General features: G+C 37.9%; 1 protein-coding gene across 2 annotated transcripts in view; it reads right to left on the minus strand.

The window, feature by feature from the left end:
• The window catches only part of LOC129254803 (tetratricopeptide repeat protein 28-like), a 42,359-nt gene that overhangs the window by 6,470 nt on the left and 17,841 nt on the right, over window positions 1-18,048 (minus strand). Inside the window, exons 4-15 of one of the 2 annotated variants that reach the window (XM_064109736.1) lie at window positions 14,911-15,036; window positions 14,281-14,439; window positions 9,917-12,724; window positions 9,003-9,575; window positions 8,316-8,554; window positions 6,545-6,744; window positions 5,599-6,148; window positions 4,839-5,073; window positions 4,213-4,289; window positions 3,422-3,550; window positions 1,934-2,045; window positions 932-1,039 (exon numbers count right to left, since the gene is read on the minus strand). In XM_064109736.1, the coding sequence (XP_063965806.1) occupies window positions 932-1,039; window positions 1,934-2,045; window positions 3,422-3,550; window positions 4,213-4,289; window positions 4,839-5,073; window positions 5,599-6,148; window positions 6,545-6,744; window positions 8,316-8,554; window positions 9,003-9,575; window positions 9,917-12,724; window positions 14,281-14,439; window positions 14,911-15,036 (5,316 nt within the window). The remainder of the gene's footprint in view (window positions 1-931; window positions 1,040-1,933; window positions 2,046-3,421; window positions 3,551-4,212; window positions 4,290-4,838; window positions 5,074-5,598; window positions 6,149-6,544; window positions 6,745-8,315; window positions 8,555-9,002; window positions 9,576-9,916; window positions 12,725-14,280; window positions 14,440-14,910; window positions 15,037-18,048) is intronic. The other variant, XM_064109745.1, reaches the window with a different exon arrangement.

The raw sequence follows: 18,048 nt of genomic DNA on the forward strand, positions 1-18,048 counted from the left end.
AGGCAGTTTTATATTGAAAATTGAGCCAAATTCGCCATGCCCACAAAAATTCAGCCCGATTTGGTTTCGCATATCACGTGACAATTATGACGTCAGGGGAAGAATCTGCTGAGTGTTGCTGACGTTTGGAGCGTGAAGTGCCTATTGTGGTTGCACGTGTGGATTCAAAGTAAATAAATTGAATTGCTGGAATAATATTCAGAACCTGAATCTTCAAAGTATGAAGAATCAGACGCAGCTGATGACGATGCTGCAGCCATGATCAAAACCTCATAAAAATCTTAAAAATCCGTTAAGGATGAGTTCGGTCGAAACAGCAACTACACAAGAAACATGTGCAATAACTAGGGGTCCGGCTGCACAGCTGAGAAAGCTTTCTTTCGATGACATCACGATGATTGACAGGTCAATGGGCCGACTTTTTCAAAAATTTTAGTGGGCGTTCAAGTAGAAGTTCATTTCCATGGAATAACTCAACACCGGTTCGTCATACACAGAAACCGATGGCAAATTCGTATTTTTCAAGTAAAACTACCCAAGAATAGATATATATCCAAAATAAGATGGTTTTTGTGTCATACATGTAGGACCTTTAAGTATAGTTGTACAAGTGACATTTTGAAATGTTTATTTTTTACAGATGACATACTGCAAACGTGCTAGATACAGCAAAAGGTGTTATGTGCATATTGAATTCTGAATGCTGCAGTTCATTCATCAATGACAGGTTGTTGGAAACTTTGTCATTCGATCCCACGAAGAGAACCAGGAATAATATGCTTGTTGGATATATAAAAATGTATTCATGAATGAACTACTTAGCTTGACAGATAATGTAAAGCTAATTATGAACTGGTCTCCGGACATGATTTGTGACAGAAATGGTATCTGTGATAAGATTAAGAATGAAGATACTTTAAGTAGTACTTACTAAAGATAGCCAGTAATCCCTGTAAGGTGTAATGGATGAATCTTCTACTGACTTGTTTCCTAGTGATGAGAAGAACTTCCTCCGGTCCCATGTCTATCACATCAAACCCTGCACAATACAAAAGATAAGAAAGAAATTTGTAGGTTCATTCAAACATAATTGCCAAGAACATGCTTCGAGTGAAAGCAATTGAAATACTTGGTCAATTCTGGTCCACAGTTTATGTCTTTGTTGAAATATCTTGGGGTTTTACACACCCATTGAGGATGCATTATCAAACTATTTTGAATATCCTCATTGGCAGGTAAAGATGTTTGTGTGCAATCATCATGAACTGTACTGAAGTATAATGTAATGATTTTGGGGTGGTAACATTAATAGATAAGCTTGATATTTACAAATGATTATAAATTTTTTTTCTATACGGCTTGCCATGGATACACAACTACTCTTAATTGTACAACTAATCAACTTTATTATGTTACAGGATTCTAGTGTGGGATATTCATTGCGCATGATTCTACTAGGATGGATGTGATGTCAAAGAGCCTCTCAGTCATACTGACTAAAGTATAATATCAAGTTTATAATTGAATTTGACTTTAGTAAATTTCTAAAACAAATGAATATTAATATCTAAATGGATCCTAGTACTGAGTTGAATGTTGGCTCGGAGACCAAAGGTTTTAGGTCCTTTTAGAGGGACCTGGTCAAATGATGATGAGACCACTATTCTACCAACTGAGCTATTGTGCCTCCTGTTTAGTTAAATAGTCTGGGGTAGAGGCCAGAAAGCGAGTTCCATGTCAAAAGGCCACTGTAGAAAACCATCTCCCACGGACTGTAGACAAGTGGCTCAGCCTGAGGCCAAGGCCAAGGTGGGCCTGAGGTTAAGGCGAAGGCTGGCTTAGACTAAATTCCTGCTAGTAATGTGTAAAACGCCAAATGAGCAGAACCTTGGTCATACTAATCAGGTTAAATAATCAACAAACATGACCTCACCTAATGAAGATAGGAGTTCATGACACCCCGGTGTCTGCCACAGCTTAACGTTGACTGGTAGCTGCATACCCCCTTCTCCATCTCTACTGTACTTGGACTGCACATGCTGGAGCTATGGACAGGTTAGAATGAGAAAGGGTAACCATTACATAATCCATCCAGGAACATACTATGCAATATATATTGTTTTCTAGTATTGTTACATTTTTTATTGCCATTTATTTTTGCTGAAAGAGATAATACTACTCAAGAACTTATATGAGTAAAGTATGGATATGGTCATAATTGCATTAGGATATTTTGAAATATGTAGTTTGCAACAAGATAAACATGGCACATTTTTAGAAATAGTATAGAGAGGGCATTGGTATACTAGTACTGTTTGGTAAAGAAAAATCATTTAATGGCAATCTTGGGCAAATTGCAGGTAAGCACACGGCACGTTTCCATACAATACCATATTTTGAAGCATGATCCAAAAGAACGATTTTTTGTGCCTGATCAAAAATAAAAATAGTGTGTATGCATTCAACAACCTTTTTTTTTTTTACCTCAAAATATTATGTACATGGTAAACTTCAAAATTTGTAATCATTAAGATAAATGGGTCAAAGGTGCATATAAGTATTTCAGTGCAATTTATATGATTGTACAATATGGATTTAAAGAAACATCAACACACAAAATAAGCTGCTAAAATACACAAAGTGCATAATTTGCATTACATGCTCTTTAAGCTCTTTAAACCCAAGGGGGATGTTTTAAGCTAATAAGGCAGGCAGGTGCATTTCATCACAACACACTTTTTCTATCTCTGTTACCATGTTGTTTTGCAAAGCTCCTGGGGACTCCAATCGCTTGGGATGTGAGCTTCTAGCAAACAGGTGCATTTTGATCATGACACGCTCTATAACTCTGATGCCATGTTGTTTTGCACAGCTCCTGAGAAGACTTTGAATAGCTAGGGGTATGCAAGTTTTTATTCTAAAAGGTGCTTCGAGTTAGGGGTGTGCTTTCATATACACAAAGCAAGCGGGTGCAATCAGATTGGTGTTTCATAAAGCTGTTCTTAAGATACGAATGACTTTATGCACGACTGGTGATCGTTTCTTAAGCTATGTGATATCTCTATGTAATTGAATTATGACCTAAGAACATGCTCCAGTCGTGCGTAACTTTACGAACAGCTTTATGAAACACCCACCTGATCATGACTCTGCCTCTCTGCCTCTACAACCATGCTGTTTTCACTGTTCCTGAGAAGTTTGAATAGTTAGGGATGTGTAAGCTCTTTACTCTAAAAGGTGCATTGTGCAGTTGCATGTATAACTTCATATACACAAAGCAAGTGGGTGAACTGTGATTGCACTCTCTCCTTTGAGTTTCAACATGTGCAAGATGCTAATCTATAATGTGGCTCTTTGATTAAGAGTGCGTGCAATCATGCATTTCAAGCAAGCAGGTGGATCACAACACACTCTCTACTACCATGTGTTTCTGTACTGTTCCAGGGGATTCTAGATAGCTAGGGATGTGTAAGCTACTGGCTTCAAGCACAGGACTCTCTCCCCTATGTTCCCGTCTCAACTTCTCCAGCTCAATGAGAAGTGTTCCCAGCTACTCAGATGATGGGGCGAGGCATGGGGGCGGGGCATGGTGAGCAAATGAGTACATGCATGAGGGTGGGGGTGGGGAGAAATACATTGATAGGAAAAATACAGGTGAATGAATGAAAACAAAGGAAATGCACAATGCCATTGGTATAAAAATAGAGATAAAAAAATAAAATGCAAATTAGCAGGAAAAATTAGATAGTCCATATCAAAAGTGAACTGTAACAAATTCTCCTTACACATGATGCCATACCAAAGATGAATAATTTATTGATGGAAGAGGGATATCAAATGTGAGAATCAAATTAAAAAAAAAACCCAACTGAACCATGGGGATAAAACTGATTTTTCTTCATGACATGATAAAAAATGAAAGTATGAAATCTATCTTACCAACAAGTTGAAATCATAAACAAATAATGCATGCATGTTTCAAATGATAGATGACCACATGAGACAATGCAACCAATGACACTTTATATAAATGATGATGTGACAAATAAAACAACAAAGATAGGATGAAATATCCAACAAAGTTCAGAATACCATTTCAAATTATAAATATGTTTAATATATTCTGCTCAATTAGGCATATCTTTATAACATAAAGATACAAACTGATAAAGTAAAGTGAATGGGATGGATAGAAAGAATTACTGTATTTACCATTTCAATGATTTCTAATGCTGCCTCAGGGAATGGAAGAAGCTTGGATATAGCCAAGTTGGTTTGGTTTGTCAGTCCTGAAAAATTGAAAAGGTACAAAATCTCAACTATTGAGAAGGCTGTGCATTGGAGTTAACAGATACAATACATTGACCCACTATTAGATTGACTACCGGTACCCAGTTTAAAATGAAGTAATGTGTATTTCCTTGTTTCATAAATGACCAAAAGAAAGAAGCTGGAAACTTGGATATAGCAACGTCAAAGTCCTGTTAGAGTTCACTTTTACAACTCCAACTTCGTAGCAGGCAATGCAGTAATTAATTTGAATTTGTATACTGGTACATAGAGTGCACATCAGTGTAGACAACCTCCTGATTTATAGCAAGTTTTTAAATTTCACAAACAAGTTGAGAAGCTAACAGCTTGCTTGTGAAAACTAAAAACTTAAACAGAAGCCAAATCTACTGTATTTAATCAAAGTTTATTCTCTTCACTTGCTCTCAGCTACAATGATTCCAAGAGCTTATAACATTTATCAGTAAAAATCAAAGACAAATTGCTTCTTGAAACACACCCAGCACCGTACACCAAGTATCAGAGTTGTGGAAGGGTAAAGGACTTACCTAGCAAAGCCTGGAGACTGGAGCTTGCTTGTAGCAGCCTATCCCCTGGATCTGACTGAGGGAAGAAAACAGATGGAGGGATGGATGAAGAGATCTCTTCTTCAAACCTGAAACCAACAGACTTGAGAAGCTCCTGCCAACCTCGGACTGGCCCAACTCTCTTGGTGATGCTAAGCTGTGTGGTGTACATGGGGTTGGTCTGACCGCGGTTGATGCGTTGCAGAGACTTCTCGATCTGGAGGCAAAGAAGAGGAGATGTGTTGATCTCATAGGAATGGGTGTACCAATGTAAAGGAGAGAAAGAATGAGGGATTGGAATATAAAGAGTTACAAGAGAGGACATGGATAGAAGGAAAATGTGACATAGACAGGCAAAGACAGGAAAGAAAGACATCTCATGAGAAAAGTAAGTTGACAATGTTTAGAAGAACAAAAATAAAGAAAAAGATCATACCAAAATATAGTATCGAGTCAAATGTCAGACAAGATGTACAAGTTTAGAAAAAAATAAGAAAACTAAAATACTGAAAAGGGCTGAAGATATTTAATATATTGTGGAGACAGAGAGGAATGGTTATTGATAAACAGAGTTCACATCAGAGCATTGATTAAAAATTAGGACTAATCCAGTAATGAGAGAAAAAACTAAGAAAAAGAGAGTTAAACCTTAGGTAAATGAAATAGTTCTATCAAGTTAAAAAAAAAAAACAGGCTACACAAATACAACATTTACAACAAGCTATTTAAATAGATTACTTACCAGATGAAGCAGAACTCTGAGGGCATCTCTGCACTTGGAAGGTGTGGTTAGGATATCACCCAGGGCATTACCAAACATGGCACTCTTGTTACTCAACCTAGCATCACATCCAACGAGGGCAAACCCTGCCCAGTTGGATGGATGAGCAAACTGCTTCACCTCCCTGACGCTCTTCATGGCCTCAGCTACGGCCAGACTGGCCTTGCTACCACCAAGGAGCTTGTCATAGAGAGCTCTGATGAAGACTTGAACCGCTGACTCTGGCATGGACCATAGAGGAACCAAGACGCTCTGGGCACCTGCAGCAAGGAACGATCGGGCCAGACCAATGACAGAGTCTGAAGTGATGCGGGCACCGCCACGCCCCTCGTTGCCGTAGGGACTGAGGACCACCAACTTGGCTGTGAGGTGGAGATCCAGAATGTCAGCTGCTGTTAGGAGGAAGTCACTTAATGAAGGGATGTCTGGACGGGATCCATTCCGGCCATGAGGCTCAGGACTGTTCATGTCATTCAGGTCCAGCTGCTCAGGTGAGTTGGGATTATTGGCACTTAAGTGGGAAAAATTGACAGAGAACTTGGTTAGTTTTACCCCACGAAATACCAGTTCATATCAAAGTAGAATTACAGAGTTTCCAGAATTCATTACACTCTTACCTTTCATAATTCTTGTCTGTATTTCAAATCAAGTGTACATAGCCTTACAAAAGGCTTGCCTACTATGGTATTTGTTATATCTATGAAAAAAATCTCAGTGGTATTCTTGTCCAAACTATCAAGAATAAATAATGGAAACATGCCGAAACCTCAAAGTTGCTGCACACATAAAGTCTAAATAATAAAGACTCAACATTCATTACCTTTCAATTTCCATTTGATCAACCTTCTTTACAACATTCAGATGTTACCTTATGTTAGTTGTAATGTAGCATAAGTAATGAATCTACCTTGTTAGATGGATAGGAGAGGCACTCTGTATGTGGGTGGGATCTTTGGGGGACAGCACCAGAGCTGAAAGCTTCCAAGAAACATGGGTTGCAAAATGGAGGCACTCTGCACTCTCAATGCCACGAAGCACCCCCTCTTTGGTAGCCGAGGCACCAGTCAGGGATTTGACTCCCAAAAGTTCTGACACTGTTGATGCCTCCTATTTGTGAGAAAGAAAAAGTGAAAAGGGTTATTCTTACACAAAAAATGTTTGGTATTTTCTGTAATATCAACATATCTACATGATAGTTTTACCAAGGGGAAAAAAAACATGTCATTACAAGCTATCAATAACCACTAATCAATTTATTCATTTACCTATAATTTGCTCTCATCTCTGACGTTTCTACCACTGCTGCAACTCATTTTGGCATCTATGGAATATGTTTTCTTCTATAGCTGTTGATTATGCCACTATGATCATTAGATTTTTATTTTGAAATTCCATATAATTGACTAGAACATGTAAAAAAAATTAAAAAAGACTAAATCCCCTGTCAACAATCAAACTTTACTGTGTATAAAGTTTACTGATAGCACAGGTTATAATTATGCTCTACTGACATACATACAACAAGTAGAAAGTTTTGCATCATTTTATAACATTCATGAAAGTCTTGGGGTAGACCTTTGACCTTTAGATCAATCGCCATGACAACGAGTACACCACCCCCAACTTTAGCTGAAACCTGACCAGGATGTAGATAGAATGAAGAATCAGATTTCTAGATTTAACGACTCTCGAAGGAACAATCATCATAAATGCAACCATTTTTACCTCAAATAAACAATGTCCCTTGACTGTTATAATTCAATGTGTGATTCCAGTAAGAGGCCATGTGGCGCTGAAGAATTTATAACTTGTCAAAATCTTCAGTCACTTTTTCATTCACCCTACCCCCTCGATAGTTTGATTTGAATAAAAAATAATCATGTTGTCTCAAATACATTGAAGCTGAATGTATATTTTCTGAATAATTTCTGTACATGAGAATAACACTATGTAATGGAGAGACAGCATTGCCTTAAAAACACAAAATTATGATTCATACCTAAAATTCTGTACCCCCCTTTCACCTTTCACTATTCCAACTCATTACCAGATAATATGAATGTGTATGCTCTAAACAGTAGTGATGTGGAGAATATGAAATGAAAATATGTTTTTCAGGATAAATTTTGTAATTTTATATGAATATATATTTTGATCGGGTGAAAGATCAAAATACAATATATTTTGAGTTTTTTTTTAAATAAAACCTATTCCAAAACATGGAATTGACTGAAAATTCATGGATGCTGAAAGAGCCTTATTAAGACAAATAAAAACATCACTGATAGAGGGCACTAGATATCTAAGATTTGAATATATGAAGCATTCACAGATAATCAGCATTTCAGAAGATTCAACAGCTACTGTAAGATTTTCAGGTTAGATGATAGTCAATTTTATATCACATTATTACCCCTTTACATAAGCTTTAGTAGAGCTATCTTTTGAACCATAGTAGCAAGTTTATTACTATAAGATATTTAACTTCTTCAGCTTGTTAGATAAAACTGAATCATCAACATCAAAATCCCACATTTTTATATGAAAACCAAGATGAAACATTAACAAGGTATTCCATTACTACTGTGTTTTACAGAAATGGTACAAGTATTGAATGTGTCATTTTAATATCCATTTAGAAACAACATACAAACTAGAAAAATAGGAGAAAATCTTACCTGTTCAGACCCAGCCATTCCACTCCATCCCCACTTGTCAATGACGCTGGAAGGAAGTTTGGGATTGGCAACAATGAGGGCAGGCTGCATGCCACTGCTGGTTGGAGTTCGCTGCTCCCAGTACAAATTGAGGTTTAATGCACGGAGCGAGGGAACCATCCGAACATTGAAGCGCTCATGGAAAGATTCGGTGGAGGAACCTCCCTTTAAGATGGAGAAAGGCACTAAATACAGGTCTCCTGATAAAAGAATTGAAAATGAAAAACGATGAAGGTGAAATAGAAGTATTATTAAATGCACATACAAACTGCTCTGCTAAAATGTAATTATACTGCATTATTGAAAAACACAATAGAGTATATTAGAGAAAGTGAAAAATGCAAAAAAAATAAGTGAATGACATATCAAGCAATCATTTTCATCATTATCAAATGTACATCTAGTATGATGATGGTAATAATGAGGAAGATAAGGTGGAAAATGATGATAATGATGGTGTGAGGACAGTGGCTATAATATTCAATTTGATTTCCATCCTAAACAATCGTTAGAAAGGGTTGGATTGTTGAAAATAGATTTTTTTTAAATAATTTTGTACATATTGCTTGGAGTCATAAGCTTAAAGCAAGAAAGGTATAGTAGATATCCAATAATCTTTGATAATAAAAAGAAAAGTCCGATACTAACCTTCTAGCACCAACACCAGGTCTGTTCTGGGTGTATCAGGTCCATTTGGCTGTGGTAATGCATCTTCTAATGGTGCAATCAAGACATCATAAAGCGCCCTCAATGGAGGTTTACCAGACCATGACTTGTGCCTCAGAAGCTTGTTGGCAGCTTCCCGTCTGGCAATGCTTCCATTGAGGCTTCCTAGCCCGCCACTAAGCTGACTCGCCAGGCTAGCGATGCTTCGGGAAGAGCTATTGATGATGTTATTGCGGTTTGTGAGGCGCAAGAAGCCACTACGATCTGAATCCAGTTTGGCTGATAGCTCTTCCAAGTGCTGTTGCAGAAGATCATCAGCCTCTGACTCTGTCTCGCTAGTGATGTCCCCATTATAATGGATGTGGTTGTCCACCCCAAGGGCCTCCCGGGCATGGCTGATGTACTGCTCCAGAAGGGCAGTGCAGGAATAGGAAATGCCATTAGTCAAGTTCAGAGAAGGCAGAGAGGTAGTGGATGAGGCAGTAGATGATTGGTCATCAGGCTTGGTGTCCTTGTCAATGTGGGCCAAGTCACAATCATGGAACTTCACAATTCCTGAAGAAAAAAAATTATATGAACATAAGTGAACATTTCTAATAACAAGCATAGAGACATACAAAAAAGTGTATTATGTTAAGCATAAAGAAATAAACATGAAAGCTTCCAAATTGTATCAATGTAGAATCTTTCTATGGGCCTAAATTTGACTATCAAAATGTTCTATTGCTGGAGGTGATGTAAGTAAGCCAATTTTCAGTGATATCTTTAAGCTAAACTAAAGGTGGTCAGTCACCACCCTATTCTCTGACATCTGGAAATGTATTTCATTCTGAAATTACAAACAATGACATTGTAAACATGTGTTAAGAAAAAAAGATAAAATAAAAGGACCTCACCATCAGCTGGATTCATCAGCCAGCTGTACAGATGACCATCTGCAATAGAAAAGTAGAGGATGTGAGCACTCTGTCTGCTGACAAGATCCTGTATCTGATCATTGGTCATTAGAGTGGTGTCCAGAGGAACTGTCGCATTCCCACTCTGTCTTTCCATCAGAAGGTCCACAAAAGCTCTTGTTCGTCCTCGTTCTGCAACCGCCAAAGCTTCATCTGCACGGTCAAGGGCAACCAAGACACGCTGAAGAGCCTGATAAGAGGCAGACTGGGCATCAAAGAGTGAGATCTTGTATTCACCACTCCCATGGGCATCACGTCGGATTTCCTCAAAGATCTCAGCAGCACGGTAGAGCTCATGTTGTGCATCCTCAAGCTTTGAGATGGACCAGAGGGCAAGACCAAGCCGGTGTCTGATCTTGGCCTCGTCCTCTTTGCGTCCAAGTTGGTTCGCAATCTGCAATCCTTGTTTGAAGTAGGTAACACTTTGAGAGTGGTTGCCCAGGGCATGGTGAACCCTACCAAGGCTAGCATAGGCCAAGGTTTTAGCTACTCTATCATTTACTTGGGCGGCTATACTAAGATGCTGTTCTTGGTACACGATTGCTTTCTGGTAGTTACCCAGAGATTCATGGGTCACTCCTAGATTACCAAAGGCTCTACCCTGACAAGAAAGGTTACTGGTTTCCTCTGCAATCTTTAAGTCATCCTCATGAAACTCAAGAGCCTTCTCAAACTCTCCCATTTGCTGGTAAACACCACCAAGTCCACAAGCTGCATCAGCCTGTCCAGCTTTGTCATTTGCTTCAAGGGTTATCCTCATTTGGTTTTCAAGACACGATATTGCTTGCTCAAAGTTACCCATGAGGCTATGTAAGCAACCAAGTTCACCATAGGCTGATGCTTTGGCTGTAGCAGAGTTTGTCTCATGTGCTAAGAGTAGACGTTTTTCATAACAGAATGAGGCTTGTTGGAGATTACCTAATGATCGATGGACATTTCCTAGACCATGATAAGCTTTGTCCTGCTCTTCTAGATTTCTTATACTTTGTGCTATGAGAAGATATTGTTCATAACATTTTACAGCTTCTTCTAAATCATTCAGTGCTTCATAGCACTCTGCTAAATTTGCAAAAGCACTTGCACGATTCTGAAGCACCATATTGCCACCTAATTGTTCCAGAGCTCCAAGTTGTTCCTCAAAGTAACCCAGGGCATCTTCAAAGAGGTTCATATTCATTTTGGTTATACCTAGATTGCCATAGGCTTGTGCTTGAATGGGTCCATCATTAAGCTCTCGCGCTCTTTCCAGTTGTTCCTCGTAACATTTGAAAGCATCCAGATATTTTCCTAATGAAGTATGCACAGCGCCTAAGTGACTATGAGCCTTGCATTCTCCTTTAAGATCATTAAGTTCTTGGTACAGCTGCAGCTCTTGTGTATGGTGTGCCAGTGCTTTGTCATAATGTTTCAGTTTCCTCTGAGCAGCACCTAATGCACCAAATGCTGTAGCTTCAAGTGCCTTGTTGCTGACCACTTTTGCGAGTTGTAACTGCTGCTCATAGAATCTCACTGCCCCATCTGTATCCTTTTTGGCCATATAGATATCCCCAAGGTTACCCAAAGCCCTGAACTTGCCAGGAGCATTCTTGACCTGCTGAGTGATTGTCAAGAAGCACTTCTGGCAATCTTCTGCCCGTTCAAAGTTACCTAACGTCCTGTAAGCAAGACCTAGATTGCAATAGGCCCTTCCCATCCATACCTTGTCCTTCTGGTCCCTAGCTAGCAGAAGATCTTTCTCATAGTATTGTACTGCAGCCTTATAATTTCCTAATGAGTAGAGAGCATACCCTAGATTATGGTAAGCTTTTCCTTGTCCTTCTAGGTCTTTGACCTCTTTGGCTAATGCAAGGTATCTCTCATAGAATGGAATGGCTTGTTGAAACTCTCCTTTAGAACTAAAATAGTTGCCAAGGTTGCTCAATGCTCTTGCCTCACTTGCTTTGTCCTTTAGTTCACCAGCTATTGATAAATGGCTCTGATAATGCTCCATGGCTTTGTCCTTCATGTTCATAGCCTGATAGGCAACAGCAAGATTACCATGAGTGCATGCTTCCGCTCCCCTATCATTTACTTCACGTGAGATGGTCAGTTCTTGTTTGTGATACTTGATAGCTTGCTCATGCTGGTTCAAGGCACTGTATGCATTGCCCATGTTACCGTACGCACGTCCCATGCTTGCTCTGTCGTTCATTTCCGTTGCTATGTTCATATGTGCTTTGTGCCACTTCAAGGCGGTGTCATACTGTCCCTGCTGCTGATACACTATCCCCAAGTTGGAACACGCCCTCGCTTCCGTGACCTTGTCTTTGGTGCTGAGTGCTATATTGAGTTGCTGTTCATGGCACTGCTTACCTGTGTTCAGATCCCCTGAACACCTGGCAGCATGTCCAAGTCCTGCATAGGCCCTTGCTTCCATTGCACGATTCTCATGTTCCTTCGCAATTGACAGCACCTCATTGTGATAATGAGATGCCTTCTCAAAGTTCCTCTGATAATGAAAAGCACTTCCTAAATTACTGTATGCTCTCGCTTCCTCAGTTCTATTCTCCAGCTGTTTAGCAATGTCCAAGTGCTGTTTGTGGCATTCCAATGCCTTGTCAAAATCTCCAAGTGCAAGCTGGACAGCGCCAACATTTCCAATCTCCCGAGCTTCAAACTGTTTGTCATTGAGTTGTCGTGCCAGAGTGACACACTGCTTGTGTGTTGTGAGTGCATTGGGGAAGTCTCCAATCGCTGAGTATACATGACCTGAGTTACAAGAAAATAAAGTAAAGTGAGATATTTTTTTTAAAGACTTCCCAACATAGTACCAATGTTTTATAGTTCTTGAAACAATAGCAGAAACATGAAAAAGGAATGAAATACACATTATATATATATAGCACATCAATTAAAATGAAAAAAAAATGAAAGGTTAAGTTTAATTTATTTCAATTTCAATTTATTTGTCTATGATATGAAAAAATATAGAAATGTTTTTCTCCTCTGGCTAATATATTTAAAATTAAACAAAAAAATTGCACCCCTGGAGATGACCACTTACACAAGGAATTAAACATAAATTGCACTCATAGACATGAAAATGTGAATGAAACAAAATTACAAAATGTTAGAAGAGGCCTATGGCCCATCATGTGGTTAGTCAAGAAAGGTGAGAACTGGAGCAAGAAGAATTACCTGTGACACAAAGTGAAGACCCTAAAAGAACTATAAACCTCTCAAGGACCCCCATCCCAAATTATGAAAGTCACATCCACCTCCATACCCTTCCCATCCTCAATAACATCTCCATAACTCCACCATCCACATTTAAGTTCATTTTTGAGCTGGTCAGAATTGAATCAGATATAATCATGGAAGTTGTCAGTTAAAAACTGGTGCAATCTATAAAATACTATATTTCGTTCAATCAGGGGAAATGGAAAGTATGTTTCAGGATACCCGATTCATAATGAAGCTGATACGTGACATTACATATCTCAAACCAATATGTGATTTAAATGTAAATGTGCCCTAGCTTTAAAATGAAGGTCATTTTATTTCATTTGGGTAGGCAACCACACAAGTTTCAAGTGGTCAGGCTGTGCAATCCAAAAAACGCATTATCTGTACAAATAGTGGAATTTATTGCCTTCACATTTGATGCAATCTTGAATAACCCCATGCCTATTTTCATAACTTGATAATGAAGATTGAACATTGCATAATGAATGCAACAGTAAGAACACATGTGGCAATAAAGTAATCAATATCACTGTATCTTATCTGTAAATCTTTAGAAAAAGGATGGGGACAGGAGAGAATATAGAAAGGTAAAAAGGAAGAATTTGTGAAATACTAAGAAGAAAAGATGATTGTGGGGAAATATCACAATAGAAAGGGGAATAAAAAGGGAATGAAAAAATGATAAGGAAAGAGAAGAGACTATGGAGACAATAGTGACAAAGCGACATACAAAATAAAACAGATAATACAGTAAACAGGAGAATGCAAATGGGAGAAGACAGAAGAAAGAAAGAGTGAATGAAGAGAAAAGGGGACAGAATAAAAAGGCAAAAATAAAAGGATGAGAGAGAGGGAAGATTTAAAGAGGAAATAAGAGGAGGAATGTAGGAAAGAGGGGATAGCAGAGAAGTACATAACACATTTTTTATTTAAAAAGACAAAGAGAAGATAGAGGATATGAAAAAGGATAAGTTGAAAGAGATAAGGAAATATAGTATGGAGAAAAGGAGCTACTAGAAAAGAAGAAAAACTGAGGAAAGTGAAGAAAAAAAAAAAATCAGGAATGAGAGACCACTTACCTAAACTACTGAGTGCTGATGCTGCTACATTGCGATCTTTCTGCTTCATAGCGAGATAGAGTTGAAAGTGATGGTGAGTTAAGGCTTCCTTGTAGTTACCCTGAGAGAAATATGCTGCTCCCAGGTTTCCATGAGCCCTACATTCACCTACATGGTCACCTGGTGGGGAAAGAAGTAGCAGCAAAATTTCTAAAATGTGTACACTATCAATGGTGTGAAGAAAGAAACTATTCATAACTGGCTCACATACACAGCAGGTTGATAATCAAGCTGAGAATTAATGAATTAAACATTATTGTTTTACTTAATTGAAGCAAAATACAAACCCAAATAAATTATCTCAATTAACCTAGTTCAATTAAAGAGGACTTTACTGACAGACTTGACTACCTGGCACATCATCTTTGAAGATCATTCTGACTGCAATGAAACAGCAGGTAGCCTTTCCCATACACATGCATGCCTAAACATGGAATAATTATAATATTAATAATAATAGACGTAAATGTTATGATTTGGTAAAAAAGAAAACTATTTCTGAGAATCGATGTTGATTTTGCTCTTGCAAGCAAGGGGTCTACTCACAAAGCTCACCCCTATACTGGTATAAATCAGTTGGACTGTACTTACTGAGTGATTTAGCAACTGATAGGTCTTGGTGCATGTATGAGATAGCCTTGTCAGTGTTTCCTAGACCCCAGTGAGCACTACTCAATGCTGAGAAGACTGATCCACGTAGCTTCAAACTACTTGTACCTGTAAGATCAAAGAAAGTGGAAGTATTTGTAAGAAATTGAGAAAAAAAACTGCTTTACTTTTCATACACTGGTTAACCTGATTACATGCAGTACTCAACAAATGGAAACTCTGTAACATCTTATCTCTCTTTTAATCCTCATACAAAAAATGTGAATTTGTTGGACTGATATTTACCTTAATATTTATGAATTCCAGTATGATTTTCTTTTTTCACCTTAAATTAGCCCTTAGAATATCAAAAAGTGCTTTTCATTTGTTTATTTTTTTTCTTATAGCTACCAATATTTCGAATAAAATTTCATATATTGAATGATAGCCCACCCCTGAATTTATTACAACCCCTCTCAAGTTGTTTATATTCTTTCCCTTTACAACTCTTACATCTTCTTCCACTCCATTCTAAACTAAATTTCTTATTTCCTACCTCCAATATTCATATTCCTTGTTCAGAATTCAGTCTTTGATCCAATCTTTAAATGCACTTATTCCTCTCGGTTCCATTCCGTGCCCCCCCCCCCTCAATCCAAGAGCTCTCAACTTGAAAGCCTAAAGCTCATTAGTCACTAATACACTTCAGCCTTTTAACTAGAGCATCAAGTGCAAAAGGGAGACCCAGCTGCAAGTTTCAATAGTCTTCATGAGAAGTTTGTATGTTAGCACTGGTTTTAAGCCCTCCCCTATGCGTGGTTTGAACATTCATGCCACATGTACAGTGCAATGAACTTCTCTAACTACATGTAAAACCTTGTTTGTACGTTCATTTATAAATTCATAAATTCTTCTTATTGAATAAGTGAAATGCACACTATAAACTTTCCCATCTTTGAAAAGACAACATAATAGGTTGTATAATATAGTCCATTAATTTCCTAATGTGTATTCAGTGATTGAAAATTATATTCTCTTTGAATTAAAAGATTCAATATTTATTTGTCCATTTTTACTGAATTGGGATGAATCCAAACAGAGCCAATTGACGATACCAGAATCTACATGTAAATGAATTCATCAAAGTCAGCTGGCTCTTGTAAGTCGTGTGAGTACATGTATGTGAGAGTACATGTATGTGAGAGTATATGTGTCAGTATTATGTAAATATGTGAGTAGTGTAATCAACTTCTCAAAAGAGGATTACATTTTTGTCTCTAGCCCCCCCCCCCCCACCCACACACACAACACCTTCCTCATAGGAGTGAAATGACTTGAGAGAGAAAACAGTGGGTCTGAAGAGGATTTCACTGGTCTGAAGCACGAAATGTGGAGTAGCACAGTGCTTTGATGCTTACCGCTAGCCCTAAGTCATATCATCACTCACCATTGATTAATTAATTTACATGGAGGCTAAGCTCCCATCTGAATTCATGGTCTAATTATGCCTCAATGGAACTATAGGGGATAAGCTCCCAAACATGGCATATAAATGATTATACAGAAATACAAGAAGATAATTTTATCTCTCATAGAGGATTTTTATCGCTGATGCCTTGAAAATGGGAGAGAGAGGGGGGGGGGGACTAGAGGATAAAGAAAGAGAATGATTAATCATAGAAAGCAAGAGATGGCAGGGAGGGGAAGGAGAGAAGGGAGTGGGGATTGTGGAGAGACAAGAGAAAAGCCAATAAAAATGTAGCACGATATAGTGAGAGGAAGGGAGAGAGATGGTAGAAGCAGGAGAGGACAGTTAGATAAATCATATATGATAAAAAGGAAAAAGACGAAGGCCCCCGGTATGTACAGTTTACCCAAGGAAGTTCATGTGCACTATATCCATCATGACGTTCTATTTGCATAGGCCCTTGTCTGTCTTGATGGGTGTGAAAACAAAGGCTTAGGTGATGATGCATGGAGGAGACAAAAAGGTGTCTGGAGCTGGGATGGGATGACTCTGATGGTCATCGCCATGACGATGGTGATGCAAACCCGCGGCCAACATCACCCTTGAATATTCATGAACATGTATGTGATGGGGAATGACCAGGGTCGAACATGTATGAGGGTCTAATTTGATTTCAATGATCTAAAGTTGCATTCAAGTGACGAGTTTATCTCCAAGATTCATAATTTTTAAACATACTTATTAGGAACATGGCTACTTTCATGTAAATTTTAAGGGGAAAATGAATGAATTGTAATTTTTTCAGCCAAAGTTATTTTTGAATTATCTTCCGTATTGAACCCAAATGTAAAATTCATGGGGGCTATTTTGCAACTTATGGGAGTAGAATGGTTTTTTTTTTTTTTTATTCATTTAAAAAACCTTATATTCTACTTTTTTACATTTTAAGAGATTAATAACCATCATCCATTGTGCATCTTTATTTCTCTGTAAATATTGGGAACACAAACATGAAGCAACAATAAAGGGATGCTTTTAAGTTCAATGCCAGAATCATGCTTTATACATATATGAACACACTTTTGAGGTAAAGGGAATATGAACACAAACTAGAATCATGATTAATGTTATGTTTTTCTGCACTCTTATTTGGCGTGAACACATCCTTATATGATTTACATAATAACCACCAGCAATTCATAATCTATGTGTTCTAAATAATTTCTCTTCATGTTATGTCTATAACTATCCTTCAGTTAACCGATACACTCATCAATTTGGCAATAAAGAATGATGGACTTCAATTATTTCAGAAAATGAAAAATTATTCCAATTCATGATGGAGGACAGCAAGGTTACTTTATAAGACAAAATTATACGAGCTACATCACGATTTGGAATATATCAATTTCACCACCAAAGAGATGATCCCACAAGGAGCATGTTTATGGCAACTAATGAGAGATATATTTTTATTGCAAATGTGGAAATATAGAAATTCATTTTAATGAGTAAAGTGGAGGGCTTAGCAGTAAATCATACATGATGTGAAACAATATGAGATCCCCTTGGGAAATCATCAGATCCTGAAATCATCAAAAAAGAAACTAGAACACCAACATAATATTTTGACATATCATTAAAGAAAATTTTCTTGACAGGCATGTCAGTGA

Source organism: Lytechinus pictus, chromosome 2 (genome assembly GCF_037042905.1).
Source record: "Lytechinus pictus isolate F3 Inbred chromosome 2, Lp3.0, whole genome shotgun sequence".
NCBI classification, from domain to species: domain Eukaryota; kingdom Metazoa; phylum Echinodermata; class Echinoidea; order Temnopleuroida; family Toxopneustidae; genus Lytechinus; species Lytechinus pictus.